The 20,407-nt window shown below is 40.4% G+C and overlaps 1 protein-coding gene across 3 annotated transcripts in view; it reads right to left on the reverse strand.

Annotated features, from left to right (window-relative positions):
* PRKCA (protein kinase C alpha) overlaps window positions 1-20,407 on the reverse strand; it is a 153,704-nt gene that overhangs the window by 28,170 nt on the left and 105,127 nt on the right. For 2 of the 3 annotated variants that reach the window (XM_039562625.1, XM_039562627.1), the window contains exons 6-9: window positions 14,588-14,744; window positions 14,360-14,494; window positions 13,495-13,591; window positions 6,518-6,547 (exon numbers count right to left, since the gene is read on the reverse strand). In XM_039562625.1, coding sequence (XP_039418559.1) covers window positions 6,518-6,547; window positions 13,495-13,591; window positions 14,360-14,494; window positions 14,588-14,744 — 419 coding nt within the window. The remainder of the gene's footprint in view (window positions 1-6,517; window positions 6,548-13,494; window positions 13,592-14,359; window positions 14,495-14,587; window positions 14,745-20,407) is intronic. The other variant, XM_039562626.1, reaches the window with a different exon arrangement.

Raw genomic sequence — 20,407 nt, forward strand, 5'->3', positions numbered from 1 at the left:
GAAGGGACATAAACTCAAATTATTCCTACAAGCTTATTGGAAAAGACTGATATTTTGCCTTTCCTACCACAACTAAAATTGAAAATTGCAGAATCCTGTTTGAATCCTCCTTTATTTTTTATGGATATTAAAACTTGCTGAAGTTGAAGATGGCATTCCAGGTCCTGGATTAATTTTCAATCTACATTCCAACTCCTTGGCTTATTATCTTGGATAAAAACAGGGTATTGTTACAAGGAAGCCAGCTTGCAGCAAACCAACCAGGAAAACAGAATGTTAAAGATAAATTAGTCTGCACTGGTAGCAGGAAAGTTAATCTAAAAAGAAAACAAGACATGCACATCATCTTACTTCCTCTGGTTTGGACGCACCTTATCTCGGCCAGTTCTTTTACCCTGAAACCACAGGTGAGACATATCTTATATATTTAGCCCAAACTCACTTCTCCATGGAGTGTTACAGAAATTACAGTGTGCTACACTGGAGAGACTCTTGGAATTTGGCAGGTGCTTTTCGGAAAAGATATCTCAAGTTTCACAGTAAAAATGCTTTCGATTTATTTTTAATCTAAGAGTAACAATTGTACTTTCAATTAAATATGAAAAAGGTTATCCAAAACCTAATGAGAAGTGTGATGCAAAGAAGAAACAGAAGTGATTCAGGGAATAGTAATTCTTTATGGCAACTGCAGTAGTTCTTGTTGATTCTTTTCAAAACATTCTGATTTTTCCCTGAGAAGACAATTGAATAGGACAAAACAATAACTCTGAATGTTGGTTCTTCTGCCCTCTGTGTATATCTGTAGTAGAGAATCTTAGGAATTACAGAGCAAAGAGACTGAATTGGTCATTTTCCACATTAGCCAATAATAAACACAATTTGTGAGGATTTAAAAAAAAGTATGCAAAATTCCCTTTCCTCCTTCCAATCTCTTCAGGGCAATGAGTCTCTTTACAAGATGTCAGTGCTTTAACACCTTGTACTGCTCTCCTCCACTGCTTCTTCTCTGCTGCTGTTTGCAATGCTCAGCTTGGTAAGACCGGCTTTGTTCCCATATGGGAACCAGGATCCAAGCCTGCCCAAACTTGCAGCCACCCCCTCCTACCCCCCAAGTACAGCTTCAGGAGCATCTTCTCCAATGGCAAAATATCCAAGCCAACTCAAAGCTTTGTGTGCAGCTCACTAGAGGATGTGTTCCTTGGTTGTCAGGGAAACTCACTCTCAGTGAGTTCCCAGATGCCAGCAGGATCATCCCTGGCACCACATTTTCAAGAAGAAAAAGTGATAAATGAAAAAATATTTAACAACAGTGCTGAATTGCCACCACGTGAACAGGGTGCTGTGTGGAGAGCCACAGTCCATGCCTTATTGGCCCCACCAACACCTGACAGGGAGGTAAATCCAGAGCTCGGCTCCTGGCAGCTGTCTCTTCTGGATTCTCACAGCTCTGCTTCCCATGGATACCAGCATTCCCTCCTCATCTTTACAGCAGGTTCCACCCACCACCCCCTGCTCTGCCCGTGCAGTCGCTGAAAGCAGTGAATGAGTGATGGAACAAGAGAGTGGCACTGTCCAGTCTCTGTTCCAAACCCCACAGCTCTGACTGCATGAGCCTCAGCAGTTCAAGGAGTGACTGCACAGGGCTTATCTCAGAGTAACAGAGTCACAGAACAGTTTGGGAAGGGACCTAAAAGATCATCTTATTCCACCCCCTGCCATGGGCAGGGACACCTTCCACCAGACCAGGTTGCTCCAAGCCTTGTCCAACCTGGCCTTGGACACTTACAGGGATGGACAGCTTCTCTGGACAACCCATCTCAGGTCCCAAGAATTGAGATTTGTGGAGCAGGAATGTCTCCTTGCCATGACTTAATCCCTCTAAAAATGATAACAAAGTCCCTGCTTCACACATTGCAACCAGCAGTTCTTTGCTCTTCAGATGTCCCTGTGTGATGGAATCAGCCATCTCACACTGCCACACCTTGAGCCAAGGTTTCTGCTCCTAATTCTTAAATTAACCCAAAGCCAGGGCAGGTAACACTCTGCATATCACTTACAAAAACGGCAAAATGGATGGTGAGAAGTGAGGAAGGAAGAGCCTGAACAGTAAAATTCCAGCTTCACTGCTTCGGCCCAGGGGGCTGCGGTTTGAAATTAATGCTCAGTTCTGCCTGCGCTACCTGGACCCTGCACAAGAAGCATCAGAGTAGCTCAGATCTCAGACAAACCATAGAAGATGTCACTGACAGAAACAGCAAAGCTGATACTAAGGATGGAAAGACTGAAATAATAATGGTTTATCCAAGTCTCAAGGAAGGACCCATTCAGGTTTCCAGTCATGTACACAAAAAGTGGGGACTTTGATCAGTGTGTTGAGCCATTAGCAAGCCTTTAATAAAGCCAATAAATCCAATAAATTTCAAGTCAAAATCTGGACAAAAAGCCCTCCCATTCAGTGAAATGTTCTCTGTCATTGTGGCAGCTTGTTTGTTCCATTATTGCATTTCCATTTCCATGTAATTATAGATGCTACGATAGACTATCAATTTCCTAGTTTCTACAACTTAGTTACCAGGATGTTGAGAATTTGAAACGAGGAGAGTCCATTTCTAAGCCCCAGCAAGACCTAATGCTTCACTAGACAGAGGTCCAATCTTAATGCCATAACCTAGGGCCAGCTTACAATTCATCAGCAGAGTTTTGTTGGAAACCAGGGAGGTGCCCTGTACCAGGGACACCATCAAGGATTCATGAGGTTCACACATGGATTTCAGTCATTCCTTGGTGACTTTACACTGCAGCAACACTTCCCTGCAGCAAGGGGAACAGTGAAGAGATGTAAATAAGCAAAAACTGATCATCAGCACTCTCAGATTCATTTTCGTGACGGAAATGTCACAATGGCAAACTATGATGTAATTAGTAAAAAATGTAATATATAAAAAAGAAAATGCATTTTTCTTTCAATGGCTAAAATAGTTATTGAGAAAAGAGCTGGGAAAAAATTCATATCATTCCCATTGCTAGCAAAAAGGCATCAAGGCAAATGGGATGTTTCATAAAGATGTAAATGAGGTGGGTGATAAAACTCTTCCTGGGAGTAAAATACCAACTACTTTATGTCTTTAGTTTGCTTTTCCCTTCATTTCCTCTCCTCCTCCTCTTAAAATTATTTAATATTTACCCTGTTAATGACTAACAGTAAATTTATTTGGAAGATTTTCCTGAAACAAATATTTGTGCTGTATATGGAAAGGATTAAAAATGCCTTTTGCAGAAAGCTTGTCCAAGGACACGGGAACCCCACTCCTGAAGCCACCAAAGTGTTGGGCCAAGCAATCCCAAGGTGAGCAGAGCAGTACTTGTTTTTACACCTGAAATTATAAAATATTTTGATTAGAGGAAAAATTACCATCAGTGCCAATTATAAAACTTGAATAAAGGGCTGTGTGCAAAATGTTATACTGAATTTTACTGAAAAAATGGTTTAATTTAACGGGTTTGTATCTTTCTAAATATATATACACACAAACAATGTGGATGATTTCCTTCTTTTCAGGCCTTTTGCTGGAGCCAGCTCAGCTCTGGGAGCTTTTCCCTGTTCTTTGGTGACCTCTTGTGGTTTCTCACTCTGAGGAGGAATTATTTTCTCAAGCACAACTTTATTTAGGATAAAGGGAAAAAAGGGAATCTGAAAGGACAAGACAACAGTTTAATATATTCTGGAGCATCTCAACAGACCTTTTGTGGGGTTTATAACAACATTCCCTATTCAATTATTTTTCTTTTTTTTGTTTTGCTGCATAGACGTTAGAACTGTATGAAGAACCTGAACACATGATTTCTACAATATTCCCAAATGTGCCAAGCACAGGGTGAAGGTAAACTATACTCCCTAGAAAATGGAGACAGCAAAGTCAAATTACTATGAAAGACATTGGACATCTGTCCTCAGGAGTTTCAGGGGATATTGCCCTGGACAATGATGTCTGTCTGTGAGCTGTGAAATCCAGAGAGGGAAGAGTTTCCAGTTCCCCATTTGGCACTGTCAACATGTTTAATCTGTTTAATAATCCTGCGGCCACCTGAGTCCACTTTGTTTTCTGCCTTTATTGCCAAACACTCCCTCCCCTGCAACAGAGCAGTGCCTAACGAGATGAAATGTAATTAAAGAGGCTGCCTAGGAATAATATTCAAGAATTCTTGCAGAAGAATTTATTACCACTACCCACTCCCGTGGGTAGTGGTAATAAAAATCCCCAAAAGCAAATAGGATGCTACAACAGCGAATCCCTAAGTGCCAAAAGAAGAACTGCTTTTCTATATGCTCCTTCATTCTTTAATTATGCAAATTACTGCTAGTTTTCAATAATAAAAAAATCTAGAGTGTGGAATTTGCTTTCAAGCCTAAAACTCATTTTGATAAAGGAAAAAAAAATTCTGTTCTAAAAGAATTTTTAAGGACTTCAGTTCTCCCTGATCTTAGAGCAAATCCCTGCAATCAAACCCCGCCAGCCGCGCAAAGCTGCAGACCATGACTGATTTTAAAACCTTGGGATTCTGTATCCAATTCTTAATGCGCTCTGAATGATTTCTCTCTCTCTCTCACACACACACATACACATAGATGAAGGTGTTTTCTGCATGACGCTGAGAAATAATCTATTTAAATACACACTTTGCAGTGGGAAAAAAGCAGGATAGGTGTGTGACCTATCCCGGTGTCTGATTATTCCATAAGCAAGTATTCACAACATCTCCCAACTGCTATGATAAATTAATTTTTGTACATTTACTGGTTTCTAGCTCAGAATTGTTGGGTTATCCTCAGGAATGCAGCTCTTCCTCCTTCACTTTCTCCTGCTGCTTCCTTTCAGTTCCAATCCTGCAAACTTGGGCATAAAACCTCCCCAGCAGCTCTACATGAAGTGATTCCCCACAGGTCATTCCCAAAGACACACTCCCGGCACAGGGATCTCCTGGATCCTCCCAGGAATGCTCCTGAGCTGAGCTCAGGGCTCACTGTCACTGCCAGCAGCAGGGGAATGAGGATTTGTAGTGATTTAGTGAGAAAACACAGATGATAAACAAGGAAGCATTTTTTCCATGAAAACCCCTGAATTCCAGAGTGTCCCCATAGAAACAGAGTGCCAGCTTTCTCCGTTGGAATTCATGTTTATAATCCACCAGGACTAAACATGAATTTTGCCTGTGAAGCAGCAGCTGTGGGAAATTCTTCAGTACTTTTTCTGGGTGCACTCCTGTGGTGGAAACGTGAATTAACCAAGGACTTTTGTCAGCTTGTATCAGTGCTCTTCAAGGTCTGGATTTTACAATGAGGTGACAAAATTTCCTATTTATTCCAGATGCATTTTGTCAGGGTGACTTTTGCTCTTGTTTAAAAATGAGACAAGTTTCACCAATGAAACCACCATATGATTTTATTTTAAAATATGAAGAGGTGTAAAGGATTGAGGAAGGGCAGTTCTCTTCTGTACACGCTTTTCTGAGACACAGAATCAAAGTTAAGAAAAAGTAAATAATGTGATCTTTCTGGTTCAGTGTTAGAACATTTGTTAAAATCATGCATTGATAATATAAACCACTCTTAAAAAAACCCATTTGTTTTTTTAATTAAAGTATTTTAAGCCTTGAGTGATAATGTAAAGTGCTCCAGGTCAACTTCAGTTGTAAAAATACTATTTGAAGATGATAATGGCTCCAATAATCTTAAGAGTCTTAGAACAATTTAAAACAAAGGAGCTTCAAATTTTAATTTAAATTGTAACTTAGCCAATGTATGAAACTGAAAGTGTGGTTTGTGCCAGTGGCCTTTGCCCTAATAAAGCAAGATCATTTGTTAGAGATACATGCAAATATAAACAAAACACATGTATGTTCTCAATGCTGAGGTGTAACTTTTATGGGAGTAACTCAGTGATGTGGGAAGTAGTGAAAGGAGCAAAATGAGAAATAAACAGGTGAATTGGTACTTCAGGTATCAGAGCATCTGTGCACATGGGTAATATCTCTTACAATATAGCATACTCCAAATAACATTCAGGAAGAGATGCACTATGTTCAATCATAAAACATGCATGCTCTATTACCTAAATTTATCTATTTAAAAATACAGTGACCACGAGCATTATTTTATCTGTGAAAGTCACTTAAGGTTCCATGAATGTCTTTCAAATTAAAGATGCACCTTTTTCCATTTTCCACGAGAAGGTGGCACTCATTTAAGTAATTCCCTCAAAGAGAAAGGCATGTTGCATCTGCTCAGGTTTGATCACTCATTTTTTTTTGTAGTAAAATTCTAATCTGGGGATCACTTTATGACAAATTGTGGAAAATTCGTACTTCAATTCTTATTTTTTTTTATCCATTAGAAAAGCTTGAAGTGGGAAAAAAACAAGTGCATCCTTAAAAGATGGTGAGAATGAAATTAAACTTAATAAACTTCAGATGCTGGTAAAGGGAGTTGTGTGTAGGAGAACACCAAGGAGAAAACTACCTTGAAGAAGTGGATATTTACATGACAGTCCTGGAAGAGACAGGAAAGGGAGAAACACTGCATGGTTAGTAACGGGCTGGCTCAGCACAGCAACCACAATTAGTAGCAGAATAAACAAATACAGACACAGCAGCAGCAGGAATACAGAAATGGACACGTCTGTTAAGCACAGAAAAAACCCACGACAAATAAATCGGTGTTAATTACCCGAGCAGGGAGGAGCGGAGACAGGAGCACGGCGGGCCGGGGCTGTGCTGCTCCTTGGCGTGACCTCAGCCTCACAAACACACACCCCATGCACGAAACACCCCCCGCGGCAAAACACCTCCACGTGTGCTCAGCTGGGCAGGAGCACTCCGGGCTCTCACCGCTACATAACCTCGGAGAGGGGCGGCAGCACACGAGGGGTTTGGGAGGGTGACACATATTTCACCTTTATATAGGGGACAAGGAAATCCCTGCTATCAACACGATTTTTTATATTCTTCACCTCAAATCACAACACACTGAGAAAAGCCTTAAGGAAATCAGCAGCTGATTTCAAACCGAAACCAGAGATTTATGCCATCTAGTAAGGAAATTTCAAGTTCTCCAGTTTGAGCTGTGGTGAGTGGATGGGAAACCTCCAGACAACTGCATAAGGGAATTCCCCCTGCCAAACTACAGTACAGAACAGATGGAGTCATCTAGCAGCATCTCTATAATGCTGCAAACTATTCTCTAATGATTAAATATGCACAATTTACAAATAGGAATGAGTGCCATGGCCAAAAAAAGCAGCTCTTCTTTTTATATCTCTATATGCATAATGAGTGTGGATTGATGTGCCAGTGATATTTTGGCTGGTCATGATTTCAGTGTAGCTTAGTGTCTGTTTCCTGAAAAGTAAATTTAATCTTGTCATTTGCAATTTGAAGTGTCAGCAATGTTATTTTTCTTTTGCATTTCCCCTTTGCTGACCCGCCTGAAGCTTCAAAGTGGGAATGCATATTGGTTAGAGACAGATATGGAAGAGATCAGAGATCATATCTTTTATTTGTTTTTTAAAAAAAGAGTGAAGTAACTGCAGTATAACAGCTCTGGGGTAAAACATCACCATCCCTCAAAGATGTAAAAGTAATGTTTCCTTCACAGCCCATATAACACTTTAATAGACCTGGAGAACTTAAGTCACAAATTAACAAAATCACAAGCTCCTCTACAGTTTGTTTTAGGGGTTTTGTGGTTGTTTGCTTGTTTGGGGTGTTTTTTTTGAATGAAAATAGATTTAATTAGAAAACTCGCTGGGTTCTCAAGAACCTACTGAAACAGTCCCTGGAGTATCTGCTATGGCCCTGGCTATGCAACTGCAGCATTTCTACCCAGCCTCCAGCTCAGAATGAAGACAGCTCTAGGATTTCCTGGTCACTGATTAAAAGAAAGAAATATAATGCCATTTTAATATAAAATTGTTGTGAATATCAGAAGAATGCCAGATTAATCAAGAAAGTTCTGGTCTTCTCCTTTCTAATGAAGCAGACAGAAATGGCTTTAAAGAAAATTAAGAGGAGTGTTAAAGATCTAAGAAATGCAGGGCCTGCACTGAAACAATCTAAAACAGTGTACTGATGTTCAGAAAAGAAATTATAAATAAATGAAAGAGATTTCTTCAGCATTAGACTGTAACAGCAACAAAACTCATCAGTAAGTTTTAGTTGTGCCTTGAACTCTGGTGACAGTTTCAGATCCTGTTTAACACCAGCTGTGCTGCCACAAGGAGAGGCCTGACGGTGTAAATGCACGTTAGCTTTGTGTGCAGATCCACAGCCTGAGGGTTCTGGGTTGTAAATTCGGGTCTGCACAAGGATTAACACACAAGTTTGGTCAAACAAAGTGCTGCCCTGCATGCTGGAGGAGTTCAAGAGCAGAAATATCTCTCAGATCCTGCGTCACTGGAGAGATTCCAGGTATTTATAACTGAGCCTGATGGCCAAGCTCCACATCCTTCCTGTTCTTATCTTTAAAATGATAAAGCATTTCAGAAGACATTTTCTTTAGGATCATACTAATAGCTCTGTTTAGAAGCACTGAGATGTCACCAAAATATCACCACTGACTGACCACTTCCAGTGCTCAGACATGACATCCACCCTGTTCTCAGCTCTGTTCCCTCTCCTCATGTTCTGGGCTGCAGAAAGGAACTACAGGTCCAGCTCCTGCACAGCTTCCATCAGCAATTCCATGGGTCAAAGCAGCTGGAGTCGCTCACACAAACAGGACTCAAAGCCAGGGATGTGGATGTTTGTCCCCTCCCAGGGTCCAGGGACCGTCCCCGTGGTGGGACAGCAGTCGCAGCTCTCAGAAATTAAGGGAAGGATTTTGTTTCTGTGAAAGCCACCTAGAGAGCCACACTAAAGGAAATAATTAGAACAAAAGAACATATCTGACCTGTGAAGAGTGTGCACCAGGAAAACCACTGTGTGCCTTCCCAGAGATGCTCTAAAATGAGGATTTTACGAATCCCATTCCCTTGCAGCAACGTGCTGGGATCACTGCAATTGCCAGAGCTGGGTGTAGTGACTCAGACTGCTCCCATCATCAACACACCTTGTGCTCAGTAAATGTGCCCATGGGTAAGGATTATGGCTGCTCTGTTCTTTGTTTAATTTAAAAAATCCTTTATATGGACCATAACAGCTACTTTAATAACATTTCCCAGTGCTGGTGATGTGGAAAGAAGTGGGGAGATCATAGAACAGTTCAACAGGCTACTTTCAAACCAGCATTATTCTTTTATTATCCTAAGGTGATATTTAAGTATCAAGAAGTGCTTTACTAAGCAGGAAAAGTAAAAAGGGCTTGACCAAACTCAAATCATTTCGCACAACAGAAGTTTTAAAATTTGTACATTTCTTTCCCCCAAATTCAGGAAAAAAGGAATGGTGCTCTAAATGGCAAAGACATCTTACTGCTCAAATCCCAACCAGGTAGAAAAAAATACCAGAAGGTTGCATTATTTCAATATTCTGCTTTTTTCTTTGACTAAAAAAGTACTGTAAGAAGAAAATAAGTACATAACAAAGAGTAGGTGCTGCATTAGAAGATTTGCTAGTTTTGGTCCACGGAGGCACCTGGGACTGTTGGGAGTTCCCATGGCAACCTCAGCATGGACAATTATGGAGCAGCCACAATTATTCTGAATATGCCTGGTGAGAAGGGAGTTTCGTTCTGAGATGGCCACAAAGAATGCCATTCCAGAGAGAAAATTCACAACTAAAGGTTAAAGCCAACTGAAAAATAGTGACAGATTTTATCCTGACTCCACTTCCTACAGGAGTATATTTTTATCTCTAAATATCAATAATGATGTATCATGTATAAATCACTGAGGACAGATTTGATCACACTGCTAAATGAGCAGATAATAGATCTGTGAATTTTAGGGAGAAGTGAGATCCAGAAAATACATATATTGAATAAAATTTGTTGTATAGAAAATACTGCATTGCACCTCTGCATAATACACCTCAAGTTCTATATACTGCACAAGTTCATATTGATTATACATTGAATATAATAAAATTCCTTGCAATAAAATACAAAAGGTAAAAAAAAGCACCATCCTCCTCCATTCTTTCTTTTCCAAATTTGGCCCCATTTGTTGGATAGGATCTGTTCTGGGCAAAGGCTGGGTGTTAATTTTTCAGCTGATTCAGATGTGGCAGAATGGCCCATGAGGAAACTTCTCATGAAAAATTACTGACAAATAGATTTTAGCATTCAATTACAAATATAAGTGAAGAGAATGTTTGAATCTATTATTATTTGCTTATTTATAATCTTGTATAGCTATTTTAAGGTATATTGACATTGAATAAATGCCTTAAGAATTTGTGCAGTGAGCAAAGCAGCATTTCCATGAGATTTGTGTGGCTAAGAGCCACATTTCCATAAGAAATCTGTGTTGTGAAAGTGATGTGCTAAGAAGGATGTGATGGTAGTGTGTAAAGGGGTTGAGATCAATGAGAGCTGGAGGCCAAATCTTAAATATCTGCCTCTTGAAAAATAGATGCAGGCAGATATTTCTAAAATTCTGATTTAAATAGGAGGTAGTTCCTTAGTGGTCTTGGAGGTCCCACCCACATTTCTAAACTTTAGTTAAAAGGGCAAAGTCAATTTTCAGAACATCTTAGAATTTTCAAGATCAGAAACTGGTTTCAGAAATTCTACATCTATTGGCCCTCTGGTGTTTTCTAACCCAAAAATAATCTTATTCTTTCTTAATATGAAACAGTGAAAGCCTAATCCTAAAGTTTCCCTGCTCTTGTGTATCCTAGGTCTTTATACAGCCCTTTACTCTGAAGGCCACCAGTATTTATTTAAAGTATTTGGTATTACTAATGCAGTATTTTGTGGAAATTGTTCTAATTTTGTACTCAAAGTTAAATCAACGTTGTTTGGCTACCAATCACATGCTCATATACCAAAAAATAGACCAAGCACCACTGGATTGCAGACTGGATTGGGAAGAACTCTGGAGTTACTCCTTCCATAAACTGATGAATGGGAAGGTGGCCCAGCGTGACCCCTTGGTCTATCTGTATTTTTAATCTTCTGACAAATTCACTTCCCTAGGAAAGTGACAGTCAAGACCTGCAATCTTCTTCCTGTAAGGCTCCAATGGTGATTTTAGAACAGTGGAAATATTTGTTTAGATGATATCATTAAAACACAAATAGAAGCATTTTTCTCAGGGCTGTCTACTTGTTCCATGTTACAGGGCACCTAAAATAAAATGCCTGTGCAAGCCAGAATATAAATGCTAACAGAAATAAAGGAGGATCAGAGTCAGCACCACTTATGTGCCACACCAGAATAGCTAATAAGTGAAATACCACCATTCAGACATCTGTGCTGTGAAATTTCAGAAGCCATCACAGTGATGCCCCTTGAAACCAAGGAAGAATATTCCATGGAGGGTGCTGCTTCCCTCTGCTCCTTCTCATAATGATAAACTTTGAGATAGGATAAGAGGGTGAACCCAAATCCTTCAGCCACGTAACACTACATTACACCAGCCCTGGCCTCATTACAATTACAGGGTTTGTTCAGATACCAATATTCTCATTTATCATCACTGAGTTTTAAAACTGTTCATTGTCCAACTTGGGAAATTACATTCCTGGAGACACCGTGTGCCTAGTGAAGGCCCATTCCCTTCCCTGGATTAATTCAGTCACTCAAATAGCACCAACCAGCCTACAGCAGAACAGGCAGAGCCTCAAATACACAGTGCTGAGGCTGAACTAATTAGACTTTGAGCCAGACTAATTATTTCTGAGGCAGAGCTGCCCCTTGGTGAAGCTGCTGTCTCTGGAACCAGGTCCAGTAGCTTTACACAAATCCTCTCAGGATTTCTACTCCACTTCATTGCAGGGTGTGGATAAACCCTGACTATTCCTCCTGCAACCAAAGTATTTACAGCAGGATTAAGAATCAACCTCAGACTGTAAATTCAATATGCAACCACACTGCATGTAATAGCTGACATTTTAAAGAGGACAATTCTAGTGACTTGTCTTCGTGCTATCTCTGACCTGAGACAAAACCAGCAAATTTTTATACCAATATATAAATATTCACCCAATTCCAGGCTCTGCATAATGCACAGAAACATAGACAGGATTACTTTTGAAGCTATTCTTTCTAGGGAGGATAAAAAATAAACATGATCTTGAACAGCAAATGACCTAGTGCAGCAAAATGAAATCACACTGGTCAGATCACGATTGTAAAGAAAGGAAAATGGAATGGAGGTTCAAATACTTCTCAAATATGTAACAAAAATCATAGTTCATGCTGCAGACATGGGAGCTGATCCAAATGCGTTCAGAAGAAATTGGTGCACCTTTTCCTTTTCTTTCTTGGAAGTTGAACATGTGCCGGTTTTCCTCACTTTCGTGGGTTAACCCATCTTTTATAATAACAATGGAGAATTCTGCCTGATGGTGAACATAGAAAATTGCCATTTCAGGTTGAAAGGAACAGGCAGGTTGGTTTATGCACAACAGGTACATTCATTATGTTTTGGATAAACAGCTTAGCTAAGGTTGTAAATGTCCTACCAGAAAAAAAAGAAAGCAACAGTGCAGATTGGAATATTTCCAACTCCTGGCTGTGTGTGCAGCTGGGAGAGCAGGCAGGGCAGATGAGCTGGACCCACCAGCAAACCCCTCCCACCCCAGGCCATACCTCTCCTGCTCCTGGGCTCAGTGGCCAGCAAATATTTTGTTGTAATTCTGGCTGTGGTTGTCAGAAGAGGCAGAGTCTGATCATTAACAAAAAACTCCTTTGTGTGGCACATGAGACCATTCTTGTGGCTACCAACCTCTCCAGCTGGCACCACAGGAGGCAAGAAACTGCAGAAAGCATCACTTTTCTCTGGATTTTCTTTTTTGTACATAACCAGCAATACCTCTGATCCTTAAGAAACATCAGCATCCTTCCCCACACTACATGGAGCAGAATTTCACATGAAAACCTTCTGCAAAGACTTGAAAGCTCCAAAGCATGAACGCTGAAAGTGTTTTCTTAAAACACCCCAACTTACAGCGTGAAACATTCAAAGTATTAAAATACCGTTGTTTCTGAGAATTTCATTTGTCAAATAATGCAGGCAGCAGTGATAATGGCTGGCAGATTTCACAGCAATTCTTAAGAGACATTGAAATTATTACATATACTTGACATAACGTATTTTAAAATACCAACTTCTAAGTGTCATAGCAGAGAAGCTGAACTGTCAGGAAAATGATGCCATCTCTGAATTAAACCATTTGGTCCAATCTTCAAGAAAACCAAAGACACACAGAGCTGTCACAGAAACAGAAATAGGAGCACTCTAACATATGTATCTTTTAACAAGCTCTTTTTTGTTTTGTAATAAAGTGAAAAATAAATGCAATATTTAGTTGCATGCATCTGTGTTTAATCCTCACCTCAAACTTCTGCCGGAGCTCTGCATTTCCATCTTCATCAGCATCTGGAATTGGAACGTTGTAATATTCACCCTCTTCTTGATTCAGCAGCTTGTACCTGTGGTGGATTTGAGAAAAAACTGGTGACTTTACAGTTTTTCCCTGATAGATTTATAATCTGATTTAGTTGTTTGTGTGTGGTTTGTAACAATGTCACAGGTATGCAAAGAACTGATCTCAAAGACCAAATATCATCTGATCTCTAACACCAAACTCACAAATAGAATATATTTTACCTGAAATCAGATCTTTAATCCCAAACTATCTGTCAAGACAGTTTAATGGACAATGAGATTCTTCCCACTCATCCTGGGATTTGATGGGAGACATCAACCCTGAGGAGGAACCTTTGTCTCCAGTGCTTCCATAGCCCTAAACAACTGTCTTTGAAGAAATGTCCTTTTTGAGGAGATGTGATGAGTTCTACCCTCTCGTGGTAGGTAATGAGATGGCATTTGATGAGATCACTTTCCATGTGCTTTGCCTTTGCAGAGCTATATATAACATGATGCACATAGTATTGAACACATCATATTGCGGATAAAAATAAAATTTGTATCACAAGACTATGTACACAGAATTGAGTTTGCAGCAGCTCCTGGCTCCAGCAGAAGTTCCAGGAACAGCACAGAAGAAAAGCAATTGTTTTGTTATCCTCCTTTGAGATATATAGCCTGTGTTTCCTAGGTTTAGTTGCACTTTCAGTGAATTTATAGCCTGAAACACAGTGAAAAGCTCAAAGAAAAGGTAGATCACATTGAAAAAAAAAGACAGGTTTAAAAATTCTGGTGATATATTCTCTCATTCTCTTTTCAGAAACTCTTACCATCCACTGGCTGGCATCTTCATAAGCTCTGACACCCCAAAAGAGAGTGATCCCATGAAATCATTCCTGGTTGTTCGATCCCAGTCCCAGACCTCTACGGATAAGCGACGATCTTTGTCTGTAGGTTTTAATTTACTGAAAAGGAGAGAAATGGAGGAGTTGTCGACACTGAAATAAACAATTCAATACATCCAAAGACCTCCCATTAAATCAGGGTGTTAAACTCACAATGTGAATGACTCATTCCAGTCCGGATTCAGGGTAGAACGGATGGTTTTTGTTTTTTGTTTACTTTCATTCTTAGGATCTGGGATGAGCTTCAGTTTGACATAAGGATCTGAAAGTCCATTTGGATCCATGGGAATGAGGTTTTTTGCTTCTCTCACTGTCAATATAAAACGCAGGATTACATATCACTGGTAAGAAAGAAATTACATGCCAGACCAGAGCTATTGAAGCATGTTGACAAATAAATAAGATGTGAAACCCACTTGTCAGGCTTGGCATGGAAGAACCTACTTGTTGTAAAGAAAGGTTGTACTGAGTGGTATTTATAAGAATAGCAGGGAGCAATGACAGGAGAGAAGAGTGATTCACAAGCAACACGCAGCTTCCAGGCAGCTCTCCCTGCAACGCAATGATTAAATACCCAAATCCATCACTGTAATTTTTCTGAGCAGGTACCAACTCTTTGTGCTTTTGTTCCCTCATCAGTCTTAGGTTATACAACCACAGGATTAGGAGCCAAATACTGTAAGAGCCACAGCCAGATCACAGTGGATTGCAGAGGACCAGGTGTTTGACACAAGCCCACTTTGGAAGGTTTCTAACACCAACCTTCCCATGGATTCACGGCTCATTAGCTGTCAGATGGAATAGTTGTGAGCATTGTCATGACAGCAACCAAAGGAAAAGTGCAGGAAAGACAAGTGGAGCTTCAGCTTCACAAAAATCCTAATACAGCTTCTACTTTTACAATGTCAAAGGAAGAAACAGAGTTCATTTATCTTGAGTTGTTCCTGATCCCTGAAGAGAGAGGGAACAGTCAGTAACCTGCAGGGGCTGGAGTATCCCAAAGGGTGAGCACAGACAGCACTGCTCTCCCTCTGTCAGACACCTGAGCAAGATTTCCACATCATGGAACAAGAATTCTGAAGAATAAATGGTGAATTTTCCTCATGCTGTGAAACCTTGTCCCACCCAAACCAGCCTGTGCTGCGATGAACTGGGATCAGGCTGGGATGGGGAATTTGGAGCTCATAGCTGGGCATCTCAAAACCTGGGAGCAGCAGCCCTCTGGGGTTTGGGACAGAAAACAGCTTCCACCCAGGAATTCCTTTGTGACAGTCAGAGTTTAAGGTTAGAATTGTTTCTGCAAGGAAGACTGCAAGAAACTTTGAGGGTGCCGTGGTTCCGAAGGGATGAAGGAATTCCAGCCTTTGAGAGACACTGGAGAGATAAACCAGGACTGACACTGCCCTCAGCTACTGCTTTCATTCAGGAGGCCTTTCTAAAATTTATCTACCTAACTGAAGAAATCTTAAAGGAAATTTAGGAAAGATCAACCTTTAAGTAACTTAATATTTCTTGATGGAAAGTATTTCCTACAGAAATTTGGACTTTAGAGCCACATGAAAGTCAGTTGGAGCTTTTCAAAAAAAAAAAGAAAAAAAGAAAAAAAGAAAAAAGTTGTCAGGATCTTCAGCAACAAATAGTTACTGTTTGCTCAAGGCATTGTTCTCCTTTCCACCAGATTTAAATGGCACTACAACCCAAAAATTATAGAGCTACCCAGGATTTCAGTCTGTTGTTTCCCAGCACGGAGGTTAAAAGGCATCCAAACAGCAGAGATATTATTTTATGTACAGAATAGGAGTACAGGAACGTGAGCTACTGATTTGGAAGACACCACTTTTTTTGTCAAGATAATTCTCATGCAGAACAGATACTCTGATGTAAATTAATTAATGAAATTAGATCATGGCTGTAAACGAATCATATTAACTTGACCCAACAGTTGATACTGATTAAGTTTCTTAAATTTCTGGTTTTAAAAGGAGAGACAGAAAATGCTTATGGACTAAAATTTTAGAATAAAGTGTAATTCTATTCACTATGTGTATTCCTCAAAGAATTATATCAGGAAAAAAATCACTATGTTTTAAAAGAACAGAAAATAAATGCATCTTTCTTGCAATCTATTTCATTTGTACTTTTCCACAATGCATGTCTAAAGCTGACAGGGCTTTGCAGCTGGGTAATAGTGCCTTTCAGGCCAGGGAAATTGTCCCCACTCTCATTTACTCCGAGTTTGCGCTCTGATGGTCTTCACACCCAGTGGTTAGCTGGAAGAACATTTCTTTTCAACCCATGAAAAAAACCAAAACACCCAATTTTAAAACTTGAGCGCACTGAAAATAATCTTCAAATACTTCCAAGGAATAGCACTGAGATTAAATAACTTATTTTAGCTAAGTATTTACAATCCCAAAGGGACTAAGAACCATGAAGAGAGTGAAGGATGAAGTGACAGCTTTCAGTGCAAGCTGCTTTCTCTCATCCTATATTTGGGTTTATGATCGCTTTTTTGGTTGGGTTTTTTTCAGTCTTCTTCTGCATGGTTTTTGTGACTGCACTGCCAGGTTTGGCACAGGAGCTATTACTTCAAAATCCACTTTTTGATTTTTATTTCTGTGCTGCACTTTGCCATAAGTGAGGAGCAGAACTCTCCACATGTTCTACAGCTTCCTAAAAATACACGGTGGTAAGTTTTCTGCTAAAAATCTCTGAAAAAAAGTAGCTTAATTTTACCATCTTCGGGCTGAGCTTTTATGTTTAAATTTTACCTGCAGAGGCTCAGTGTGAAACACAGAATTTTGACTGACTGGCTGGGTAGATGTGGAGGCTCTGCCATGGAGAGATCCCTGGACAAAGCCACCCCTGCCCAGCCCTGATAAATGCTGCAAAACAGCTCTGGCAGCAGGAGGACATGGCAGAACATGTAAAATTGCTGCTTTCTTCTGCAGCAAACACAGAAAATGGAAGAAAAAACCCCCCTCTAAGTGCAAGAAGGAGAAGCTCAAAGATTAATTGGGAAGGAAAAAATGCAATGTATTAAATACAGGCTGCTAACGAAGTCATTATCTCACTCCCTGTTTTAAGATATCTGGCCCATTTGTACTTTTGTCTGCATAATTAATACCCTTAGACATCTTTTTCCAACTGACTTAGCACTTCTTTTCCCGAGGAAACAGCGTGATGATACTTGTGCTAAATAGTGCTTATCAAGAATTAGCATCCAAGTGGTTCATCTCTTTAACGTGCCCTATTTTTAACAGGACAGATCAGGTTTCTCTGGGAGAATTGACATGAAGAAGAGATTTCCCCTCCCCACCAAAGACAATATCTCTTCTGTGTGGTTGAGAAACTTAAATGAAAAATAACTCCACGAGAATAAATCAATTTACAGTGGCTGAATTCTGCTATAATTGTAACCATAGCAAGCAATCTCATCCTGCTTGGTAATTACTTGTTAATTAAACCCAACACTGTGATAGAGATGCTACTCTAAATTAGAGAAGGTTAAAGGGAGGTACAGTTCGGACTCAGGTTGGGCAGAAACCTGAAATATTCCTTGTCAGTTTTCTGTCACAAATATTAAGGATGATAATAATCCCTGTACTGAGCAAAGCAGCTGCCACCGGTTAAATTTCCTAACATTTTGTCCAGATTGGACTCTTAATGGGGAATGAGAAAGCACACAGGTAAAAAGACAATAAAGACAAGTATGGATTGAAGTCTCCAATAAATCCAGTCTTGCTCAGGTTTTCCTTCTAAAACCCAGAAAAAATTGTCAACTTGCATTGGGGAAAAAATGTGCCATTTTCTTCCTCCTTGTTAATAGAGATGTCTTGGGGTGACTTTATGATGTGTATCCCCTACCGCTGCTCTATGCCCAGAAATTAACTGTGCCTTTCTGTGCCTTTAAATTGAGCCTGAGAGGAGGGAGAGAAAAAAAAACCTGAGCACACTTTTCAAGCAGTTGTTTCAAGGACACAAATACACACACTCCTCTGTGTTCTTCTGCTGCGGTAGCAAGAGCAGAGGAAGCACCCTGCTTGCTCTTCAGCCAGCTTTCGGCTCCTTTTCTTCTGAGGAAGATGGAGAGCTTTGTTTTCCTGGGACTTTGGTTTTTCCCTTCTTCTCTTCTGGACTGTTTCAACATCAGAACACATTGGGAGAATTTCCCACCAAGGCCCTGGAGGTGGGCCCATGACCCAGCTTCAAGGAGGAGGAGAGAGATTACATCTACAGAAGGACTCTGAAATTTTCCCAGGTTTCTCTCCACAGCGAGAGGTTTTATTATTTAGCACTATTATTCTTTTCCCGTGTGTTTGTTAAATAAATAGTTTTTATCTCTTTCACTTTCCTCTGAGGAAAATTTCATCTTTCCCAAGATGGGTGCGCGAGGGGTGGTTGTAACCTGCCTTCTGTCAGAGGATATTTTCCTCCAAATTTGTCCAAACCAGCACAAATAATTAGTGGCACCCAATGTGGGGCTCAAAGGAAGTGAAAAAACCTGCACTAATTACATTTTTTAAAAATTTAATTACTTTGTGTTGGGGTAAAGTAGTCACCATGTTGGTTGAGTTCATAATGTCTCTCTGGCTTGATGTACTGATGTCTTTTTGGTCCCTAGGCCTGTTTGAGGTACTGATGCCTTTCTGGTCCCTAGGCCTGTTTGCCTATCCACAGCTTGCTCCGATCTTGTCCCTGATATGTAACTTTTACAGAGCAGGGGCATGAATCCGGATTTCTATTTTGCTGTGCTCGGGAATAATGATTTATAAGAATTTGACAGGGGTACAGGCAGTTGTTCAAATTGTGTATAACGTGGTTTTTCTGTCCTAACCCCAGTCCTAGTTTCAGTAGCCTGTTTTGGGGGTTTTTTAGTAATTGCACCCAGTTTGTCAGAAGAGGAGGAGACGGGGTTTCCCAACCTTTCATCTCCTTTTCCTTTAAATTTGATACGTTAACTTTTGACAATGTTCGTTTTCCCGTGGATGTTAAAGAGACCACCTTCCTGGTATTTTATCTGGTAAGCTTCCTCTATGTGGTTTTCAGCTTGTCTGGAATGAGAGCTCAGATTTCCAGGGTGACTGATGAGGTGAAAAATCCTGAGTGGTGTGGGGAATGGGAGGACATGGGCCAAACCCTGAAGAAATTCTCTGACCCAATAGCTTGGAATTTCTCCACTGAACAAATTCAGAACCCAGCTGAGGTGGGGAAATATCTGAAACATAGTGACAATTCTAATGAGAAAGCTCATGGCAATATACTGGGCCTTGGCATATGCCTATCACACACTGCTAGGTACTGTAGGGCAGTAGGTAAAGGTAGAGGGGCAGGAAGATAAATCAGCAGACACCCCAGTCACTCAGGCTGGAGCCGAACTAGAGGGAGAGCCTAAGCCAATGACAGTGGCTCCTGTCACAAGGAAGAAGCACACAACCAAAACTGATTGTTTAGTGAAAGATGATGATGATACAGGGGAAGGAGCCTCAAAGCCACCAACTGACTCAGGCACAGAAACATTACTGAGTCCACGTCCATAAAGGACCTTCACAGCCTAAGAAAGGATTACACCTGACGGTCTGATGAATCCGTAATAAGTTGGATGGTCCGTATTTGGGATGCTGCAGGTGATGATGTAATGCTGGATGGTGCTGAAGCGAGGCATTTGGGATCCCTGTCACATGATCCAGCTATCGACCAAGCAATAATAAGGAGGGCTGACTCTGTCAGTCTCTGGACATGGGTTTTGATAGGCATGAATGAAAGATATATGTGTGGAGATGATCTCTACATGCAGCAAACCCAGTGGAAGACCACAGAACAAGGGATCCAATGCCTGAGAGAACTAGGGGTGGTAGAGATTGTCTACACGAATGACCCAGGATTGAGGAGTCCAGACAGAGTCAGAGTTGACCAGTGATGTGGCAAAAACTCATACAACTTGGGATACAAGTATACGCTTCTGCTTTAGCA

This window comes from Corvus cornix, chromosome 18 (assembly GCF_000738735.6).
Source record: "Corvus cornix cornix isolate S_Up_H32 chromosome 18, ASM73873v5, whole genome shotgun sequence".
Lineage (NCBI taxonomy): Eukaryota > Metazoa > Chordata > Aves > Passeriformes > Corvidae > Corvus > Corvus cornix.